The sequence below is a fragment of the Lepisma saccharinum genome, chromosome 13 (assembly GCF_977018435.1).
Source record: "Lepisma saccharinum chromosome 13, izLepSacc3.1, whole genome shotgun sequence".
Taxonomy (NCBI): Eukaryota; Metazoa; Arthropoda; class Insecta; order Zygentoma; family Lepismatidae; genus Lepisma; species Lepisma saccharinum.
In genome coordinates, this window is record NC_139241.1 from 70,103,386 (window position 1) to 70,127,911 (window position 24,526).

The 24,526-nt window shown below is 40.4% G+C and overlaps 1 protein-coding gene across 3 annotated transcripts in view; it reads right to left on the bottom strand.

Annotated features, from left to right (window-relative positions):
• The window catches only part of Sec31 (COPII coat complex component secretory 31), an 83,205-nt gene that overhangs the window by 17,457 nt on the left and 41,222 nt on the right, over positions 1–24,526 (bottom strand). For all 3 annotated transcript variants that reach the window (XM_083134410.1, XM_083134409.1, XM_083134408.1), the window contains 5 exons: positions 13,458–13,622; positions 12,979–13,146; positions 12,467–12,659; positions 8,152–8,385; positions 3,739–3,851 (listed from right to left, as the gene is read on the bottom strand). In XM_083134410.1, the coding sequence (XP_082990536.1) occupies positions 3,739–3,851; positions 8,152–8,385; positions 12,467–12,659; positions 12,979–13,146; positions 13,458–13,622 (873 nt within the window). The remainder of the gene's footprint in view (positions 1–3,738; positions 3,852–8,151; positions 8,386–12,466; positions 12,660–12,978; positions 13,147–13,457; positions 13,623–24,526) is intronic.

Sequence of the window (24,526 nt, forward strand, 5' to 3'; positions counted from 1 at the left end):
TATCGATAAATATCTTATAATTTAGTGCAAAATTCTGCCATTTTGTTATAATTTTTATGGATAATTTCCATGCTCTTCTTTCTAAAAAAGTAAATGTCTAAATATTCAACTTCTTTTGCACTGCAGTCACCTCAAAACACACATTTATTAAGGAGATCAATGAACATTTCAGGTTCTTCAAGGACCATTTCTAATTTTATATCGGATCGGTAGAATATCAGTTATCGGTATTGGTAAATTTTACATCGGTACTTTATTGGTATCGACCAACACTTCATATCTGCCCATCCCTAAAAAAAAAACATTTGATCTTCCAAGATTTTTAGGTTTATTTTCAAATTCCCCAACATTTTCCAAGTTTTCATGTTAGTGAGAACACTGCTTTGGTCAAAGTTTAGTGTAAATAAGCATACACTTAGTTACTTTAGACTTGTATATTGGGAAACATATGTCAAATCAAAATTATGCAAATTCCAAGTCTTTATTTTGATATCTGAATTCCATACAATGCATTGGATATCCAATATCTCAACTGTGGATTTGATATCAAAATCCAAACTCTGGATTCAAAATTTTACTCTTTGGTGCAATATCCCTTGCAGTATTTGAGGCCCAAGATCTGCCAAGTGGCAGGATGAAACAGTCCAATTTTGACAATAATCTGGCTCTCAATAATGAAGTCTTTGGTTGCCTGGGACTAAAGGGGTTGTTCAGGCAAATCAAATTGCAGATTTATTTATCTTGTAGTATACAGTTATTACAAAGAGAAATATGAACAGAGATGAGAAATCTGATGAAAAGAAATTTGTTTGTATTTCATTCAACAAGGGATTCTCACATAACATTGCAATTTTTTTAGAAGATTTAATTTCAAAATTGTTTTTAGATCACCAAGAAGTTTGGAATGTACATTTAATCAATACAAAATGAGAAACTCTCTACCAGATGTGGAAACCACAGGAATATATAATATAAGTTGTTCATGTTCAAAGGATTATCTGGGACAAACAGCAAGGAAAATGGCAATAAGATGGCACGAACACGATTTGGACATTATAAATCTAAACCCAAAAACAGGTTTGTCAGCTCACATCATCGAAGAGAAGCATTTGATTAAAAAGAGAAGGGTTTTAAAAAGAGTGACTGGAAACATAGATCTGAATGTCTGGGAAGCTTTGTTCATTGCAGAAGAACACTGGAATAAATGAAATAATGAAAATGGTAACATAGATCCAGTATGGAGTTTTCTTTTTCACAAGTGGAGTAAGCCACCATCTTTCAAATTTAATGTAACAGAAAACATCAAGGAACTCTGTGAAAGCAATGATGATTTTGAATTGCCTGATGATATTTGGGATTCATAATATTTAAATAAAAAAGAATGTGATTAAAATTTTTATCTGAAATAAAAATAAAACAGACTGCTTGTTTCACAGTTAACTTGCTATATTACAACAATGTAACATTGACAACGTCCATTCTATAACTGATTCTTTTTTCTTAAATAATTTAACCATTGTTATAACTGTATCTTTAATCAAACTAAAAATAAATGTCTGAGTATGGAGTTTTCTTTTTCACAAATTGAGTAAGCCACCATCTTTAAAATTCAATGTAACAGAAAACATCAAGAAACTTTTTGAAAACAATGATGACTTTGAATTACCTGATGATATTTGGGATTCATAATTTTAAATAAGAAATAATGTGATCATTTTTTTTTCTGAAATAAAAATAAAACAGACTGCTCTTTTTCACAGTTAAGTTGCTATATTACAACAATGTAACATTGACAACATCAATTATATAAAGGATTCTTTTTGTTTAAAAAATTGCTAAGCATTGTTATAACTATCTTTAGTCAAAATATAAATAAATGTCTCCTGAAACGTCACAACGAAAAACTGTTTCCTTATGCTTGTAATAACCGTAAACTACAAGAAAATAATCATACAGATTGAATGTATAATACAGGAGAATGTACTATTGGAATACCATTGTTATCTGTTTTCCAGTGCAGTAAATATACTATTTCTATGACAAGAATAGAACATGGTACCCATGCAACATTGCACTGTAATGACAACTACAGTCACATTTCAGCTAAAATGTCTGGCAATGAACAATGAAGCATAAAAGTGGACAGTATTTCTACTAAATGCAGTATTATTGCATGCTTCCTTTTATAACCTCAATATTTCACCTCTGACTGTACTTACAAAATAGCCTGAGTATGGAAGCTACAAAAAGAGAGAAGTTTTAGTCCAAAACAAGCTAGCAACGACAGTTCTGATTTCAATTATGAAAATTCAGATTATTAAAACCCTTGAGAAGGAACGAGATATAAATACTAAGGCTGATCCAATACCAAATAATATCAGAAAGCATTGGTTGGAATCTAATCATCGATACCTTGCAAGTGTTACCCAGAGTTCACAAAAATGCCAAGTGGGACTTTTGTGGAGTTTAAATACACTAGAAATACTGCAAAATGCACAATTATGTTTGCAACAACAAGCTAGAAATGAATTTGGCGATTACTAGAGGCATGCATATTTCATTTTGACGGAAACACGAAATGTGAAGTAGCATGCTGTAATGTTTATTTTTCTTGTGTTTGAAAGATGAAAGGTGTATTCTCCTACCACGTTTTGTCACAAAATAATGCGAAATGAACTGCAAAATTCGAAATAAACTCTTAAAACTAGAAAATTTAGACACTTTTGAAGTCTGAATTATTGTGTGAGTTATGCCAAATCATGGAAAAGTGATTAATTCTGCTCTAAGTTTTTGAGAAGCAAAAATTGACTCCTTTATAAAGGAACAAACTTAACACTCTGATAACTTTTTTTTTTACATTAGATTTGGTGTTTTAAGTCCACTTTATGCACAGTAAAGCTAATCGAGACTGGGCCTACAGTTTTAAAGTGGGATCCGAACCACTTGTGCCATCACCGGGTATCAAACCCGGGACCCCTTGATTTAACACTCTGATAACTAAATGCATGTGCTATTACAAGGGAAATGTTTCTTTTGTGTAATGAAATAATTCTTAAATGAAATTTAAGGGTTATATAAGACGTAAACGAGTTACTAAAGATTTATCTCCGAAACTGACTTGTAAATGTTCTATTAATTTCGGTGGCCTCTGCCACCATCCACTTGGGAACTCGATGCTTCTAAATTAATAGAACATTTACAAGTAAGTTACAGAGGCCACCAAAATTAATAGAACATTTACAAGTAAGTTACAGAGGTCACCGAAATTAATAGAACATTTGCAAGTAAGTTTCGCGTTTTAAGTCTTATATTATCAACCATGTTGTTTATTCCCCTCAACATGAATTAAGGGTTATATTCACAATTTAAACACTGAAATGCCATTTAATGTATTACCTCTTTAGATCTGGAAATATGTTTTTGTACCAAAATCTTGATAATTTATTTGCCATAAATGTGCCTCTGGTGATTACATGATTATCTTTAAAGCAGGTAGATCGATATGGTACAGTTTCAACATAAAAAATTAAAATGTGTAAACACTCAAGAGCAGTATTGAATTGTTACAATTTTCAAGTATCGTATTGGTTCAGCCTTAATAACTACTATCATTATGTTATTGAACTGAAGTACAACAGTAATGGAAATTGATTATATCAGCATTACAAAATCGAAAATTCATACTTGAATGGTTAGGCATCACTTAGAATAATGAAGGAGACTGGCGACTGAACGTACCTGATTCCTACCATTCTTCAATACAGGTGGATCATTCCATCCTGATGGTGCATTGTCTATCGGCATGGTTGGAAAAAGGGAAGGAGCAACTGTGTTTGCAGGCACTGATGCTTCTGTAAAGAGACAGAGAAACACTGCTTACCCTCGAGTAAAATTTAAAGGCATCAATTCACTTGCGCATAATCGTCACCAGCATCAATAGCCACAGGAGCAACAACATTTTTACTAAACCATTTCCCCATCAATTAGGCTTACTGTGCATAAAGTGGACTTAAAACACCAACTCAATCAAACACAGGTGGGATCTGTACTCAGATGAAAAAAGCTGGTGAATTTACCTGCCCTCACAAGACAAAGGCTGGAGGAGTGTCTGTGCTCAAAGGACAAAGGCTCATGGAAGGACCTGTTCTCTGAGAAAAAAGGCTCATGGATTGACCTGCCCTCGGATGACAAAGGCTTGTGGAGGGACTTTCAATCACACGACAAAATAATGCAGAGGGACCTGTACTCACAGGACACAGGCTTGTAGAAGGGCCTGTACTCAGAGAATGATCTTTGACAGAACTTAGTCTCGGACAATGAAGGCCTGAATTCCAAGCCTCGTGGAAGAATTTCTCCCCTGAGCATGAACTCTAGTGGAGGAACTTGTTTTCTGATGATAGAGCCTATTACAGGGACTTGTGCTTGGAGGAAAATGCCTTGTGCAGGGATCTGTGCTCAAAGGGAAAAGGCTCATGGAGGGACCTGTAGTCAGAAAACAAAGGCTCATGGAGGGACTTGTGCTCAGAACACAAAGGCATTTGGAGAGAGTTGTTCTCCGAGGACAAAGGCTCATGAAGGGACCTGTAGTCAAAAAACAAAGGCTCATGGAGGGACTTGTGCTCAGAGGACAAAGGCTTGTCGAGGGACCTCTCCTCTTAGGACAAAGCTTGTTGAGGGACCTCTCCTCTGAGGACAAAGGTTCATGAAGAAACTTTTCCTCTGAGGAAAAAGACTCATGAAGGACCCTGTCCTCAGAAGACAAAGGCTCATGGAGGGACCTGTCAGACAAAGACTTATAGTTTTTCTTGTATGTACGTATTGCTTGCATTGTAGAATTATTTTCCTGTAGTTTACGGTTATTACAAGCATAAGAAAACAGTTTTTCTTTGTGATGTTTCAGGAGAACACACGCTCCTTTCATCAGACATTTATTTTCATTTTGACTAAAGATACAGTTATAACAATTGTTAGTAATTTTTTAAACAAAAAGAATCCGTTATATAATGGATGTTGTCAATGTTACATTGTTGTAATATAGCAACTTAACTGTGAAAAGAAGCAGTCTCTTTTTATTTTTATTTCATTTTTTTAAAATTATGAATCCCAAATATTATCAGGTAATTCAAATTCATCATTGTTTTAACAAAGTCTCTTGATGTTTTCTGTTACATTAAATTTTAAAGATGGTGGCTTACTCCATTTGTGAAAAAGAAAACTCCATACTGGATCTATGTTACCATTTTCATTATTTAATTTATTCCAGTGTTCTTCTGCAATGAACAAAGCTTCCCAGACATTCAACTCTGTGTTTCCCGTTAATATTTTTAAAACCCTTCTCTTCGTAATCAAATGCTTCTCTTCGACGATGTGAGCTGACAAATTTGTTCTTGGGTTTAGATTTATAATGTCCAAATCGTGTTCGTGCCATCTTTTTGCTATTTTCCTTGCTGTTTGTCCGACATAATCCTTTGAACATGAACAACTTATATTATATATTCTTGTGGTTTCCACATCTGGTAGAGAGTTTCTTATTTTGAATTCATTAAATGTACATTCCAAACTTCTTGGTGATTTAAAAACAATTTTGAAATTAAAACTTCTACAAATTTTTGCAATTTTATGTGAGAATCCCTTGTGGAATGGAATGCACACATATTTCTTTTAAACAGATTTTTCATCTTTGTCAGTATTTCTCTTTTCCTTTAGTTTTCTTGCGACTTGTTTTTTGATTTGGTTTATTCTGTTAGTGTGAAAGCCATTTTATTTTGCTATATTAAAAAGCCTTTCTTCTTCATTTTTGATATCCTTATTATTAGAACATAGTCTTTGTGCTCTCAGGAAAAAAATTTAAAATATGTTATCCATTGTTATACGCGAAAGTTCTGAATTGGCATGGATGTATTTTTCCCCTTCCAATTTTTTCTTATGGACTGATGTTTGAATTGTTGAGTCAGTTGCCTTAATTTGCAGATCAAGGAAAGAAAATACATTGTTATTCATGGGTTCGCAAGTGAATTTTATGCGACAATGTGATTCATTTAACAATTTCAATACGTCCATGATTGTGTTCTCATTTTTAGCAATTATTAGCACATCATCTACATATCTGATGTACAGTTTGATATCCGCACATATCTCATTAACAATTGGAGATTCTATGTAATGAAGGAAATGCCTGATGAAAGGAGCGTGTGTTCTCCTGAAACATCACAAAGAAAAACTGTTTTCTTATGCTTGTAATAACCGTAAACTACAGGAAAATAATTGGACAAAGACTTGTGGAGGGACCTGTCCTTAGAGAACAAAGGCTTGTGGAGGGACCCGTTCTCTGAGGACAAAGGCTTGTAGATGGACCTGTCCACTGAGGACAAAGATTAGTGGAGGGACCTGTCCTCCGAGGACAAAGGCTTGTGGAGGGACCTGTCCTCCAAGGACAAAGGCTTGTGGAGGGACCTGTCCTCCAAGGACAAAGGCTTGTGGAGGGACCTGTCCTCTGAGGAAAAAGGCTCGTGAAGGAACATGTTCTCACAGGACCAAGGCTTGTGGAGGGACCTGTCCTCTGAGAACAACGGCTTGTCAAGTGACCTGTTCTCTGAGGACCAAGGCTTGGGCAGGGACCTGTCCTTTGAGGAAAAAGGTTCCAGAAGGGACATGTCCTTAGAGGACAAAGGTTTATGGAGGAACCTGTCCACTGAGGACAGAAGCTAGTGGAGGGACCTGTCCTCTGAGAACAACGGCTTGTTGAGTGACCTGTTCTCTGAGGATCAAGGCTTGTGCAGGGACCTGTCCTCTGAGGAAAAAGGCTTGTGAAGGAACATGTCCTCAGAGGACAAAGGCTTATGGAGGAAGCTGTCCACTGAGGACAGAAGCTAGTGGAGGGACCTGTCCTCTGAGAACAACGGCTTGTTGAGTGACCTGTTCTCTGAGGATCAAGGCTTGTGCAGGGACCTGTCCTCTGAGGACAATGGCTAGTGGAGGGATCTGTTCTCTGTGGACAAAGGCTTATGGAGGACCCTCTCCTTTGAGGGAAAAGCTTGTGAATAGACTTGCCCTCAGAGTACAAATGCTGGTGGAAGGATCTGCCCTCAGAGAACAAATGCTTGTAGAGGGACATGTACTCACGAGGATGAAAGCTAGTGGAGGAACCTGTACTCTGAGGGTTATACTTGGCAGAGGGACCTGCACTGAGAGAAGGGCCTGTCCTTACAAGACAAATACTGGTAGAAGAGAAGGGCCTGTACTCTGAGGATGATCTTTGGCAGAGCCTTGTCTAGGACAACGAAGGCCTGTACTCCTAGTAGAGGAGAATCTGTCCCCTTGGAATGAAGCTTTGTGGAGGAACTTGCCTTCTCAAGATGAAGCCCAATGGAAGAACTTGTTTGCAGAGGATATTGCAGCATATGGAAGGAACACGTCTTCTGAGGATGAAGCCTAGTGGAGGAACTTGTCCTCCGAGGAAGAAGCCTAGTGGAGAAACTTGTCCTCCGAGGAAGAAGCCTAGTGGAGAAACTTGTCCTCTGAGTATGAAACATAGTGGAAGTACTTGTCTTTTGAAGATGAAGCCTAGTGGACGAACTAGTGATCTGAGGATAAAGTCTAGTGGAGGATCTTGTCCTCTGAGGATGAAACCTAGTGGAGGAACTCACCCTCTTAGAATAGCTATCGGTATAAGCATATTGGTGTATCAGTTTATCAGTAAAATTAGTTAATTCTTACAATTTAGTGTATTATTGCGCATTTTGTTATAATTTTTATGGATATAAACATTAATCTTCATTCCGTACTTTCTTTTTGATATGCAGCTTCTTTTACATTGCAAAAGCTTGGTTCATCTAGTAACATACATTTATTAATATCAATGAACTCTGTAGAATTTTATATCAGTAATTATGTGATAACTTGGGTGGTGCTATAGTCAGTTCTGAGCCCACCATAATTCTAACAGCATGTGTACATATAATCAGACAAATATAAAATATTAGAGCCCCACAATGGTAACCATAAATTTGGTCATAAATTAAAATTTTGTGAACTACGTACAAAACTCTTCAATGCGTTTGTGAGGATGTTCAGGGAAATTTTGCTTCATTTACCAACTCTGATTACTTGTTCATTAATTCTAGCAGTAAAACATTAAGTTCATAACCTCACCTGTTGGGTTATAAATATTCGTAGGCACCGACTCAGTCTGTGAAGCTGGATATGTGTTCACAGGGCCTGTGTTGAACACCTGTGTTTCATAACCTGAAGACTGGCTGAACGATGTAGGTGCTGCTGAGTATGGTGTGGAGTATGCAGGTGAATTATATGGCACTTGCCCATAAGCTGGTCCACTTTGTACAGATGGGTCCAACACATACGGCTTTCGGCTCATGTTTGATGCACCTGCAAGCAATAAATGACTGTTTAAAGCTTTAACTCTAGAAACATTGCCAATGGAAGGCAAGAATAACTAACATGCATAAAAATGAAAAGAAGGAATTACTTGTTCAGTCTTTTGGTACATGCTTGTTCACATAAAGTGGCACATTTTATAGGGTTGAGCAGTTAAAATGTGTGTTACTTTACGTGAACAGGAGTGTACATTGTAGCATTGGGCCAAACCAGTCTAGATGCCAATGTATCAGTACTGGGCAATACTGATACATTTTCGTTTTGGTTCGAGTTTAATCACCCATGCTGGCTGATACATCATAGATACATTTTGTGGGGCCTAATTATCGTGTAAATTGTGCAAAATACATGGTTTTATTTGCAGCAATATTGTGTGGTGAAAGTTATTTTCATAAACGACATCTATTTCAATAGATATTTGAATGCAAACTGGCACAATGATGTGGTATAAATACAAAGGACATATTATTTTTTATACATATGCTAAACACTACTATTCATTTTTACAATGATCAAGCAATGATACTGGTTGAAATCAGCAATAAGAGAATCAGCATTGGTTCAAAGTTGCATCAGTTAAGACCTGCGTAAAACCTATGGAATTTAGGCTTTCCTAGCTTTGTGGTTCACACACATTCTTCGATAATCATTCATGGTAGTTTAGTGTTTATTGATTGATTGATTGACTTGCTTTATTTTACTTCGCTTTTTGTGCCACTTTTGGCTAATTTGCAAAGATGGGGATCAATGGACAATCACAAACATCCATGCCCATGCCGGGATTTGAACCCGGGACCCCTGGCATCGTAGCGCAATGTGCTAACCACTCCACCATGGGGGCCGGCTTTTAATGTTTATGCCAAATGTTTAGAAAACTGACATAGCTCAATGGAATGAGGTGTCTACATGGTCAAACTTCAGAAAAAAATAATCTACTGATTTACAGTAAAAGAATTTTGAACATACTTTGGTATAGTTTTTGCAGACTCACTCAATGTTTCAAATAGTAAACATCAGTCTTCATCAGGAAACCAGTTCAAATATCTTGCAGGTAAAATTGCACACTTCTAATTGTACATTAAAAATTATAGGCATTACAGTTATAACACATTAACAATATTAATAAAGATGTGTATGTTACTGTACTTGTAAGAACAATAAATTTCAAGAAGGAAACTCTATAATGCAACAAATATGTACACTAAACTTGAAATGAAGGGATACAGTATTACATGTTTCTCACTTGATGTTTTGGAACATGTAATAACAATGGCATCTATTAAGAGATCCATAGTAATATACGGTAAATATGACACTAAGGAACTAAAAAATTATAACGTCTCATTTATGAGAATCCAGGGTTTAAGGGTGCTACTGGGAGTTGACAATGAATTACATTACAATCAATATGTTAATCTGAGCAAGAAAGCCAAGGAAAGACATTACTATCTCATGCAAGTTCGTAGAGGCTAAGTTTCACATGTCCCATAACAGGTCTACTGTCCTGTGAGGTATAAACATGGTCCAACACTCAAAAGACAATAATGTTTTGACAGCCATTGTAGTCACACACATGGGTCCAAATTTTCATTGTGGAGCATATAAAGGTGTGTTTTGGTAAATTTAGCACTAAAATTACCATCATTAAGTTCTCGGCAATGATAAATCGGGTGTTTTACAGGTAGGGTGGATAGGTAAGTATGACTTGTGTTTGAACTGATTACAAGTCAAGACTATTATCGTGTGGTGTGAAAAAAAATGACTTCCCACATAGCAAAAAAATTAATGCAGGTTTGACCATGATGGGAGTTCCAAAATTTCTGTGTTAACCCAGTGAGGAGTTACTTGAAAATAGGAAGTAGTGAATTCTGGTCTCAAAAGTTAAAAAAAAAACAGTAGAAAAACCAAATGTAAAGCAAGGGATTGGCCCAAATAAAATTAGTAACTCCATACCTAACTTAAAAAATATTTAAAAAAACTGACATGTGCAGATGTCAAACTTACAGCCATAATCCTCTGTGGATTGCATCACTATATTTGGAACTGAAGGGTGCAATACCAACAAAATAATGCCATATGTGTCCGCATATGTGCAGCTCCCAATATGAACAGATCGTTAAACAATCACACCTTTTAGCCTGAGAATTATATCCATGAAATATGAAAATGCTAAATGAATTCTGGCATTTGTCTTTAAGCATAAGAAAGATTCCACAATATTTATTGTAAGGGAGGGGGCAATATTGAGTTATACAAAGGCTGCAATTTTTTACTCATATCAACATGGAAGGAGAGTGAAGGTATGTTTATGGTCCATGTCTTATGAGTGTTTCATTACCATATTTTAATACCTTGCAGTAAAAAATAACAATATTCCAAAAAAAAAACAGCTTAAAAAGTATCATATTAAAAAAATCAGTAATGCAATAATATTATACGTGCATAAAAACATACCACGTAATGCACTGCACACACCAAAATATACTAAAAACGTATTATCATAACCACTAGGGGACCATGCATAACTATTAAACTATTTGCATTCAGTTTGCACCCCACATCCTTCTACTTACACCAATTCTTAGCATTCATATGTCTGTCTGCTTGCAGTTCCCAGTTCCTCTGGGAGTAATTCAAGTTTGGAAGTACAGATGAGTACGGAATGTAGTCCCCTGGGGCAGCAGGGAATCAATAACATTTTTGCAGAATTACGAAATCATTTTTCAAGTAAAATATTTACATACAGCTTATTTCAGAGAATATACCACTCTTGCAAAATTGTTTTTGTTTTTTTTTACTTGTTGTTATACTTACTGAAGGATCCATTAGCAGGTAAAATTTGACACAATGAATGGATAGAGACAGCAGGTTCTTTTTAGAATCCCGAATCTATATATTAGGGATGGGACCGATTAATCTGTACTCTATCGGTATCGACCAATATAGGCATATCGATGTATTGGTTTATCAGTAAATTTACCGATTATTTTACCGATCCGATATATCAATAAATATCTGATAATTTAGTGCAAAATTCTGCCATTTTGTTGTAATTTTTATGGATAATTTCCATGCCCTACTTTCTAAAAAAAGTAAATCTCTAAATATGCAACGTCTCTTTCAATGCAGTCACCTTGAAACAATTTATTAAGGAGATCAATGAACCTTTCAGGTTCTTCAAGGACAATCTCTAATTTAATATCGGATCGGTAGAATATCGGTTATCGGTATTGGCCAAAATTTCATATCGGCCTATCCATACTATATATTATATGTTAGGGCTGAACAGATCCAATGCCAATATATCGGTTATCGGAAAGTATTGGTTGGAATTCATTTACAGATAACTGCCACCACTTTACGGGATTTTCATCTTTCAAGGAGCCTGGAAAATGCCACATGGCATTTTCAGTCTATTTATCCTGCAAATAACTTAAAAGTTCAAAGTTTCCAATTACTTTGCACCAGCATTGTGAAGAAAAAACGTATTTTTGTTTACATAGCAGGTATTTTAATATTTTGATGTAATTTTCGAAGATTTTAAAGTAAGTTAATGCATTTACTTGGAGTTCAATACTTACACAATAATATTAATAAATATTTTGAACAAATTTTAATTGTTACAATTTTCAAGCAATGGTATCATCTCAGGGGGAATGGGTAAGAGTATTGACATCAGTATGGGTGTCGGGTTCAAAGTGGTATCAACTCAGCGCTACTTAATATCCAAGTACATTTCAATAAACCTTCATCATACAACAATTTTGTTAGAACACTGCTTGATTTTCAAATTACATCATTTTAATGTCTTGCATTACAGACATAAGTTGGTTGGTTCGTTGATTTGGAGTTTTAAGTCCACTTTATGCATTTTAAGGCTAATCGGGACTGGACCTACAGTTTAAAGTGGGATCCGAACCACTATGTGCCTCCACCAGGTATCAAACCCAGGACCACTTGATTACAAGGTGATAACGCTACTCCAGACATAACTTGCTCATGGTTAATCATTTTTCCACAATTTGATCATTCTTAGAACTTATTCTTATTATTATTATTACTACAGCCTCACCTGGAGTCGGAGTAGACCCTCCTGGGGTAAGCGATGGTGGTGGTGGGGTTGGTGCAGATGGTGGTCCTCCATAGATTGGCGTTTGAACATTCAGTGGATTATATGTAGGCACAGGTTGAGGTGCAGGAACCCCGTATGTTGGCTGCTGGTTCATGACTGGGTTAAATGATGGGGTTGGTGCAGGCTGTCCAATCTACAAAGTAGAAGAAGAATGCTAATCTTGTTCTATATAGATTATTTTTTTTTTAACACAATTCATTACATTTTGTTTCTCGTGTCGTTAAGGCTTTGTAGTATTTTCTTCCACTTAACCACGTTTACATCAAAATTTTTGCATATAAAAATTAGCAAAACATTTATAAGCCATTACATAATGTAGAAATATTGAAGAAGAAAAAAACCAAAACAAAATAAAAATGACGAACAAGAAATTACATACAAGAATAGAAGTCTAACCTGTACCGCATCATGAATAATAAAAATAAATCTATGTATTGTACTAATTGCATTACCTGTCCCTGGTAGTAAGTCTGTCTTCCCGGATGAACAGCTGAGGTAGGCTGAGACTGTTTCTGCTGAGCGGCTGCCATGCGCTGAGGCTGCTGACCGTAGCCATGCTGAGAGACCGGCTTGTGGCCGAGAGCCTTCTGAAGCCGGTCACGAAGAGCTTCAATATGTTCCTGGAGAAGATAACCAACCATTAGCAACAAAATCATTTACTGCACAACACTGTCTCGAACAAAGTAATGGCAAAAATTTTAGGAAGTTGGTTGTGCTTAATTTAACACAAGATACTGCACATATGATGAGGGTTCTAGGTTTTTCAGCTAATATTAAAATACCTTTCTAGTCAATTTTGTGACACTAACTTGCTAAAATTTTAAGTGTTGGAACTGCACTTCTTATTCAAGAGAATCAAATTTATCAAACGTTGTTCAAAACAAATCAACAAAAATAACCTAGAAAAACATTTTTTTTCAAAATGGCTTACCTCATTGGACGATCCTAAATATGCGAGAGCAGCATTTAGATTTCCCTGAGCAGCCAATAGTGAAGCATAGTTAGTAAGCAAATCAACCAGCCTTCCAGACACATCCACATTCCTGCCCTGCAGTTCTACAGCCTTGCGGAGGACCATAACCAACTCAACAAGTTCCTGGAAGCAAATGTTTGCACATTAATAAAGGAGAAACATCAAAGTGCCACCTTCTGAATGGAAATACTGACATTTGCAGATTGCTCATGCTTTTTTTCTTTATTTATTCAAAATTTCGACACATACATGTGTGCACTTTAGAAGTCAAAAAATGCCTTGTACAAAAAAGGACGTAGTCTTAGAGATACCTTTCAAGTTGACAATGTGGATGACATATCCTCGAAAGGTTGTTAGTCTTTAGGAGTTAATCATTTCTGTGCTATGTTGTGTCCTGATTAAAATACAGGTACAACTGTGTACAGCAGGGGGAAATCTTGTTGTTACAGAATCATTAAAATACACCCTACAGTTCCTGTAATTTAGGTTCCTATCCTGAAAACATACAAGGAAATGGTAAAAATTAAGAAGTAATATATGATGCAAGGTTGATGCTTTGATTTATGTTGCTTTTCATGGCTTATCGAGACAATGGGGATGAGTGATGACATGAAATCGATGAAGGGGCACTCACAAAGAACATCCACGCCTAGGCTTGGATTTGTATCTGGGTCCCCTGGCATTGTAGTGTGATATGCTAACCATGCTGTCACAGAGGTTGGCACAATGCAAAGTTTTATTTCAGGATAGGGAATAAGTTTTCCAATGAAGTCCATGACAATGGCAAATTTCTCCTGAACAACTTACTACTATTGTTTGTTAATTGGATTTCTTTCATGTATTATTGTTCCAATTCACATTGTTGTGTAATTTCTATGTAGCTTTACATTGTTTATTGATTGATTTTGTTGATTTTCATTCGCTTTTCTGCCACATTTGGCTAATTGTGAAGATACGGATGAGTGATAAGAAATTGATGAAGGGACACTCACAACGAATGCTTTTGGCTCCAGCTCGGGGCGTGTGCAGATTCAAGTCTCCTGGGGGAAGCGTAACAACTTTTCTCCTGAGATTTCAACCTGTTTATGGGACTCGTACACCATTGTGAGGAAATTGGAGAGCTCCAAATGAGTTGCGTAATCCGGTCATTGAAACCTACGACAACGACTGGTTGTTCGTCGTCCTGACCACACGTCACACTGTAACTGGTTGGATTGTCTTCCAACTCGGGGTGAGCGAGTGAGTAGGATCCGGTGGGAGTGACGCTGGCAGTCGGTAGGTAGGTCCTGACCTTCAATGGGCTCTACGCCACACATAATTATTATATTATTTGCATTGTTTAAGTGATTGATTTTGTTTTTCAATTCCCACATCTTGCACTTCTGGCTAATTGTGAAGATGGGGATGAGTGATGATATGAAATTGATGAAGGGACACTCACAAAGAACACCCTTGCACAGGCTGGGATTCAAACCCAGACCCCTGGCATCATAGCACGCTGTGCTAACCACTCTGTCACAGTTGCCGGAAGCTTTACATTGTTAATTCAAAATTTGTATCAGCATGTCATCATCCTTTGCCGTTTCCTGCCTCTGGCTGGGTCGGCATAGAAGTCAAGCTATTTCCTGGTCTTCCACCACTTCTCTCTTTCCACGGTGTTCCAATCTTGTCCTCTTCTCCTAACACTATCTGCTATCTGCTCTCTCCACTGACACCTTGGTCTCCCCCTCGGCCTTATTCCTACTCCTTGTGCATTGTAAGCTCTTACTGGTATCCGCTTCATGCGTCCGAACCATACAATCTGTGCCTGATCTATCCTGTCCTGAAGCTTCACCACCCCACATTGTCTGTCAGATCTCCTCATTCCTTATTTCATCTCTTCTAGTCTTCCCCAATATAATCCTTAAAAATTTCATCTCCACTGCCTGCATCTTTCATTTGTCTCTCTCTGTCATTGTCCAAGTCTCCATACATAATTATTGGTACATAGTATGTGTTTTATATTACCTTCTTGCATTTCATAGGAACATCCCTGCTCCATATTAATCTTCGAACACTTTGATACAGTCCACCACCCATTTGTCTTCGTCTGTTTACCTCCTCATCTATTCTTCCACTTATCTCAATTATGCTTCCTAGATATTTGAAGGTCTAAGGCTGAGCCGATACTACTTTCAAATAATAATCATACCTGTCTCGATACTCATAACAGTTCCCACTGATGCCAAATATTTACAGCAGAATTAAGCAATGTTCCGGGAATTCAGATACTCCAAACTTCAGAAAGTGTCACGTCAGTACATAAACGGTAAATGTTTAAGAGTCTATTTCGCATTATGCAATTCATTTCGCATTATTTCGTGACGAAACAGGGTAGGAATATGCACCTCACACCTTTAGAAACACGAAAAATGAACATTATAGCATGTAATTTCATATTTCGTGTTTTCGTCAAAAACGAAATTTGCATGCCTCTATAAATTAGTATAAAATTGAACTTACTTACGTGAGTGAGTAGAAGTTTAGAAAACAACGTTTCAGGGTACAACTGCCCCCTTCTTCACGTTCTTATTTTCTCTAGGCCCTAATCATAATGACGCGCCACTAAGTGTTAGAAAAGGATTAGGTTAGAGGTTTGGTTAAGAAACACTTGAAACAATCACTGCCAACATTCCTGCCTAAATACAACCAGTTAAAAATCCCAGTGCTGGCTGTGCAACTGAACATGTTTTACTGATTTCATAAGACCCAGGGTTTGAGAGGTCTCACGGGAAATGGGGAACGTTTTAAAATGGGATTTTTAACTGGTTGTTTTTAGACAGGAATGTTGGCAGTGATTATTTCAAGTGTTTCTTAACCAAACGTCTAAAACCTAATTATTTTTTAACACTTAGTGATGCGACATTATGATTAGTGCCTAGAGAAAATAAGAATCCGATGAAGGGGGCCCTGAAACGTTGTTTTCTAAACTTCATACTCACTCACGTAAGTTTAATTTTATACTAATTTAGTATTGATTATATAATATAGTGAGTAACATGCACCATTTGCAAATATGTTACAAAATTCAGATTTTTTATTGAAAACTGGTGTAAGAAAAAAAATAATAAACTTTGAATTTTGCACAACTTCAAAGATAATTTGACTCCGTGAACGTATCCTGCAGCATTTTTGCAGATTTCTGTGAAAAGCCAAAATGCCAGAAAAGTATCAGCACAGACTCAGCCCTAGTTAAGATATCAAATAAATAAAAAAAGTGTCACTGCATACAGTATGTTCCTTTACATTTAATATGAAAGAAAATATGTACAAATGTAATACAGTGCAAGTTTTGATTATATCCCTGGATGCAAATGCATATCTTAAGAATGTTTTGCAAACTTGAGGACACTGAAAACCTTTCTCTCTTTCTTTATTGGATTTCGCTGTTATACCAGCTCTACACCAAATGTCCTACATAATGACACACTGCTACATTAATATTTCTTAAATATATACAACTTTCATAGGTCTATCCCAATTTTACGGTAAAATCTAAAAATTATAAATACAACTGTCATACCTGGTGTCGATACTAGAGAGATTAAAGAAGTTGAGAGAGGTACTTCTTTTTCAATTAGATTTTTATAAAAAGTCTGTCTCCCTTTGTTCGATATAAAGAGGATATTGAAATATAGCGTGATGTAGTTTGCATTTGCACATTAAGGAATGAACCAAATTAATTGTATGTAAATGGTTTAATTTGGTGTGACCTGATCTCAATCTTACTACTAAAATTAAAAACTTTCTAGATATATATTGAATGTGTAGCGACAGCCACCGAAAGCCGCTGACTTTTGCTGCCACCTAATGGGGGGAGAAGGAACCGCCTTACCAGACGCGAGGTGATTTGACCCCTGGAAGCAGGGGTGAAAGACTGGGGACGAAAAACAGAGGAGGGAGATTTTCAGGGCATCGCGAGGACAACGACGGGAGCGGTCTCCTTCGCTATTACTCAGTGTTTCCTTCGGTATTACTCAGTGTTTGTAGTGTAGCTGTAGTGTTCATCTAGAATAAACAAGAAGGTAAGCCAATTGTGAATTGTGATTACCCCCTTTGTGTACCATACCAGCCGGATCGAACAAGTTCACGCTAGACGACGTGCCCAATCCCCCTTTGTTCTGGACGCACCAACTACACCGCGATGACAGAGGAACTTCAAGCGCAGCTCGACCAACTCAGGCGGGAAAACGAGCAACTCAGACAGCAAGCACTTCAACCGAGGACTCCAGCACCGCACGCAGTACAATCGCAACAGGACTCCGTACATCGAGTGAGTGTGAAGCTCCCCCCATTCTGGCCCGAGGACATGGAATTGTGGTTCTCCCAAGTGGAGGCCCAGTTCACCATCGCCCACATCACCCGGGAGGAGACGAAGTTCGCATACATCGTGGGACAGTTAGAAGGTCGGTACGCGTTCGAAGTGAGAGACATTATACGTACACCACCGGCAACCGACCCTTACACTCGGCTGCGGACAGAACTCACGCGAAGATTTTCCCTGTCTGAAAATCAACGATTGCGGCAGATCCTGATGGAAGAAGAAATGGGCAGTCGCAAACCGTCCCAGTTCCTACGTCACCTCCAGTCACTCGCAGGCACCACTCCCATGCGTGACGACTTGCTGCGCACGTTGTGGCTCCAACGCCTGCCCGCTCAAGTTCAAGCGATTCTGCAGGTGCAGTCTTCGGAACTTCCGCTGGACCAACTTGCCACGCTCGCGGACCGCATCGTGGAGGTGAGCCCCCCCCCCCATGCTCACCCCCCCGACAAGCAACATCGCCGCACAGTTCGTCTCGCCCAACCTATCTGCGCGACCGCGACGCCACTCGCGCCCTCCTCCGACACGGTTCGGCTTCTCCAACGCGTCGAGGAGCTAACTCGTCAAGTCGCGTCCCTGCAAAGCGACTTTCGCGCCTTCCGCGGCCGCTCGCAATCGCGTGACCGTACCAGCCCGTGCCGTTACGGCCGTAGATCGCCGTCAAGAGGAAGAGATGAGGAAATATGCTGGTATCACCACCGCTTCGGCGACCAGGCTCAGAGGTGCAACGACCCATGCACGTACGCGCCCGCGACAACAAACACCAACGGCAGCCGCTAGTCGCGGCAAACGGCTGCCGCCCTGGTGGAAGCCGCCTGTACGTGACCGACCGCTATAGCCGCCACCGCTTCCTCGTCGACACAGGGTCGGATATTTGTTGTTTCCCGAGACGTTTGCTCCCGGACCGACGCCATCCGACCGACTACGTGCTCAGTGCCGCAAACGACTCGACGATCAAGACGTACGGAATTCTTCCCCTCTGCCTCAAACTCGGCCTGCGTCGCGAGTTTTCATGGCGTTTCGTCGTCGCGGACGTTTCCGTGCGCCCATCATCGGATCGGACTTCCTGGACCACTTTGAGCTGCTGCTGGATTGTCGCAACAAGCGCCTGCTCGATGGACGAACGGGACTCTCGGCTCCCTGCCAGCCAACGAACACTATGCAACCCAGCATCAAGGCCTTGTTGAACGATTCTTCATACAGCGACGTCCTAGCCGATTTCACGCCGCGAGAAGTTCGTCACTCCACGGTTCACTACATCCGGACGACCCCGGGCCCCCCCCCCCCCCCCGTGTCCAGCCGACCTCGCCGCCTCGCTCCAGATCGCCTACAAATAGCCAAGGCCGAATTCGACTCCATGTTGCGCGAAGGCACCGCACGTCGCTCCGACAGCCCCTGGTCTTCGCCGCTGCACATGGTACCCAAGAAAACGGAGGGCTGGAGACCGTGCGGGGACTACCGTGGCCTCAATGTCCGGACGATTCCAGACAGTTATCCAGTGAGGCACATCCACGATTTCAGCAACCACCTCCACGGATGCACCGTCTTCTCGGTCATCGACTTGGTCAAGGCGTACACACAAATTCCTGTCAACCCAGACGACATCCCGAAGACAGCGATCACCACGCCATTCGGGTTGTTTGAGTTCCCATACATGACCTTCGGACTACGCAACGCCGGGCAGACGTTCCAGCGTTTCATCGACGAAGTGCTCTCAGGACTGGATTTCTGCTTTCCATTCATCGACGATATACTCGTCTCATCACGCAACCACGAGGAACACCGCGAACACCTACGCGCCCTCTTCGGACGTCTCTTGGACCACGGCATCCTGATTAACACCCAGAAGTGTGTGATTGGGACCCCCTCCGTCACGTTCCTTGGGTACGAAGTCTCCGCTGCCGGCACACGACCGCTTCCCGACCGCATCGCAGACCTACAGGACTTCAAACGACCAGCCACGGCTCGCGGCGTGCGTCGCTTCCTCGGCATGATCAACTTCTACCGTCGTTTCCTGCCATCCTCTGCCAAACACCAAGCTCCTCTGCATGCTGCCCTCACCACCCTCCGAGGATCCCAGCCATTCCCATGGACGCCGGACCTAGAACAAGCTTTCGAGGCCTGCAAGACCAGCCTTGCCAACGCCACGCTCCTGGCCCATCCGCATCCCGAAGCCCCGCTGGGACTTTTCACCGATGCCTCCGCCACCTCCGTCGGTGCATGCCTGCAACAGTTCGCCAACGGCTCGTGGCAACCCCTCGCCTTTTTCTCCCGGAAACTCACCACCAAGCAGATCGAGTGGCCACCGTACTACCGCGAACTTCTCGGAGTCTACGCAGCTGTTCAGCACTTTTGTCACATCCTGGAAGCGCAACACTACACCATATACGTGGATCACAAGCCCATCACCTACGCCTTCCAGCAGCGGCGTGACAAACTACCTCCAGTGCAACTCAACCAACTTTCCTTCATCGCTCAGTTCACCACGGACATCCGCTACATTGAAGGCACCTCTAACGTGGTGGCGGACGTGCTATCGCGGGTGGACGCAGTTCGCGGGAACACCCCCTCCCCCGATCTGCGCTCCCTCGCCTCCGCCCAAGAAGAGGACGATGAGCTCCGTGAGCTCCTGAACGGCGATTGCGACCTCCACCTCCAGCTCATGGACATACCTGGCACCGAAGTCAAGCTCTACTGCGACACCTCCACCGCGAAACCCCGGCCGTATGTACCCGCCGCGCACCGCCGTCGCATATTTGATGCCTTGCACGGCCTCAGTCATCCCGGTACCCGAGCATCCGCGCGCCTAATCGCGTCGCGTTTTGTCTGGCCCAGAGTCCAGCAAGACTGTTGCGCTTGGGCCCGATCGTGCCAAGACTGCCAGCGCACCAAAGTTTCCCGACACGTGCACGCTCCATTGGGCAATTTCGTTCCTCCGTCTGCAAGGTTTCAGCACGTGCACATCGATCTGATCGGGCCTCTCCCATCAGTGGGACCCTATAAGTACTGCCTGACAGCCGTGGACCGTTTCACCCGTTGGCCCGAAGCCTTCCCCTTGGAACGCATCACCACGGCGGACGTCGCGACGGCCTTCACATCGTGTTGAATCTCGCGATTCGGTTCCCCCGCCCGCATCACAACAGATCAAGGGCGGCAATTTGAATCAGAACTCTTCCGCGAACTAGGACGGACCATCGGCTCCGAGAGCCATCGCACCACCAGCTACCACCCGTGCGGCAACGGCATGGTCGAGCGCTTTCACCGCCACCTCAAGGCAGCACTCATGTGCCACCCTGGCTCCACCTGGATAGAAGCCCTGCCCCTCGTGCTCCTTGGGATTCGCGCAGCCATCAAAGATGACCTCGCAGCATCGCCTGTCGAACTGGTGTACGGAGAACCTCTCCGACTCCCAGGAGAGCTCATCGTGCCACCAACAGCCACCCGGATGGAAGACCCTTCCGACCTGATTTCCAGACTTCGGCAACACATGGCTCGCCTGCGACCACAATCCGGTTCCCGTCACAATAAAACCCAGCACCTTCGTATTCAAGGACCTGTCAACCTGCACCCACGTCTTTCTCCGCGACGACTCCGTACGAGGCAGCCTCCAACCACCGTATTCCGGACCACACCAAGTTATAAGCAAAGACGGCAAGACCTTCACCCTGCGTCTCAACGGTCGTGAGACCCGCGTCAGCATTGACCGGGTCAAACCAGCCTACACCTGGACGGAGGACGTCCCACCAACAAAGGATTCCTCAGACACCAACGCACCCCCCCACCAACCAACCACCATCGGCGCAACGTCAAGAGAGTCCGTCACCAAGAGGTGACTACGTCACCCGTTCTGGTCGACGCGTAACATTTCGCCTCCCACACAAGGTGTAACCCTTTTTCTCCGTGGGGGGCTGGTGTAGCGACAGCCACCGAAAGCCGCTGACTTTTGCTGCCACCTAACGGGGGGAGAAGGAACCGCCTTACCAGACGCGAGGTGATATGACCCCTGGAAGCAGTGGTGAAAGACTGGGGACGAAAAACAGAGGAGGGAGATTTTCAGGGCATCGCGAGGACAACGACGGGAGCGGTCTCCTTCGTTATTACTCAGTGTTTCCTTCGGTATTACTCAGTGTTTGTAGTGTAGCTGTAGTGTTCATCTAGAATAAACAAGAAGGTAAGCCAACATCCTTTGATTTGGTGATTATTCCCCAAAAATGTATAAAACCATTGCGTCATACTATGTAAATTTAGTACATTTTTGTTTAACCCATATCTCCCAATCATCTATAATCTTGGTAACAAATCTGTACATATGGTATATATTTATTCTATGATCCATCATTCTTGATTCTTTAGCATTTTTTTCTGCCAGTTCATTATAATGGCATCCTGAAAGTGCTGGTATATATGCAAACAGAATTTCTCTAGTTAACTTATCATATAATCTTATTATGTAATGTACCAATATAGATGCTTTATATAACCTTTTGTATGAAGATTGTACACTATATAGGACAAAGTTTAGTATCCATGGATACTATTAATAACAATGCTGCATTCTTGTTTATTTACATCTTGTTCTCAGGGAAACGGGCATTAAATTGCATCGACCTACTTTTCCTAGCATGCAATAATGAATTCAGTACACATTAGCTTATATTCAACAAATATGCCTTTGCTGAAACACGAAGTATGAATCAGCAAAGGAATATTTGTTCACTATCACTAAAACGTATAACGACAATAATCAATACTAAGTAGAGGGCAAAGTCTTAACATTTTAACTGTGTCTTCTCTTGTGAACTTGAAATGGCAGACTGTATTGCATGGATGTGCCAACGTGAGTTTTTGTCTTATGCTATACTTATTTGAAGTTAATTTAATACAAACATGTACAGTATCTTACTTCCTTCAACAACAGAGAGAGTACCCTAATTGGTAGAGGCATGCAAATTTAGTTTTTGACGAAAACACAAAATATGAAATAACATGCTGTAATGTTCATTTTTCATGTTTCTGAAAGGTGTGAGGTGCATTTTTCTACCCAGTTTTGTCACGAAATAATGCGAAATGAACTGCAAAACACGAAATATACTCTTAAACACGAAATTTACCGTTTATATACCGACGCGACACTTTCTGAAGTCTGAGGTATCCTGTGAGTTATGCAATTCACGGAAAATTGATAAATTCTGCTGTAAATATTTGAGAAGCAAAAATGGACTGCTTTACCCAGGAATAAACTTAATACTCTGGTAACTACATAAATATGCTATTAGAAGGGGTAAGTTTATTTTGTGTAATAGGTGCAGTTTTTAAATCAAATTTAGGATTATATTCACAATTTTAAAACCAAAATGTCATTATATATAGCACTTATGATGTGATTATTCACCGCTATAACACTGAAATTTTATTTTATTTACTGCTTTTGAACCCGAAATAGACTGTTTTTGTACCAAAATTTTGCTTTTTTATTTACCAAAAATATGTGCCTCTACCAATTGGTGTAAAGGGGTTCCTCATTCTAGGGGGCACTGGGGTAGCTAGGCATAGGTTCATTAGGCCATGTCCCTCTAGAAATTTTGTCGCAATGAAATGTTTACAGAAAATAAACTAGAAGTTGCTTGTAGATTGTGGATTGCCTAATTTGAAAATAATATTAACATTTGCATATTACCTCTTGCTCTTATATTAAGCAAGGAAATGAAATAGTTCTGACCCGTAAATGTTATTGTGTGCCATCTGTATGTAGGTGTGTAAATATCACAATTGCAAATGAATGCAAATGTATGGTTTTATGCTTTTCACTGCTTCTCATACATTTCAAAACATTTTATGAATATTCTATTAAAACACCGCAAAAACATAATTTTTTTGCTATTTGAGATTAATGTGTTTGATAACATTCAAGCAAATGTAATGTTTATGGTGCATTAGTTACAATTGATACACAATAGTGGCAGGTACAGTACATTGTTATTTCAGTACCCTTTAACTCTTCTTGCAAGTATCTGTGGACAAACATAGCTGCAGAAAAAGAGCCAGATGGAAACGAAGATGGTTTGGCCATGTCAGCCCTAAGGACCTTAAAAACAATAAATACACAACGCTGGATAGAAAGAGCAAAAGATGAAGATCTTAAGCATGTAGTGGGGGGGGGGGTAAAGTCCACACGAGGAGTGTAGTGGTGGACACCCAGAAAAAGTAAAATCAGTCTCACATGGTACTTATGTCTAATCTAACTGCCAGATAAACCTTGAGCTTCTTTACTTCAGGATCATGAAAGAATTAGAAACTGACTTTAAAAACAAACTCAAGCCCATTCAACTACTGATCTGAATTGAGCAGTGCAGTGGCCAACTGAAGACAGGAAAGAGATAAGTATTGCTTCATAGTTTTCGAAGTGAATCACAAAGTATTTTATGACCAAAGAAATGTCAATGTAATGAAAATATTACAAACCTCATGTGAAAACTACAGTTCTCATACGTTGAATATCGTTGTGAAGTTTGTGTTGTTTACTTGGCTAGTTCATATTGGGGAATAAGTTTCACAACCGTTTGGAGCACAGATTCATTACAAGATGGTATCCATATCGTTATACAGTGTAACACCGCTTTTACATTTTCCTGCATTATTAGAGGCATGAATATTTGGTTGTTGATGA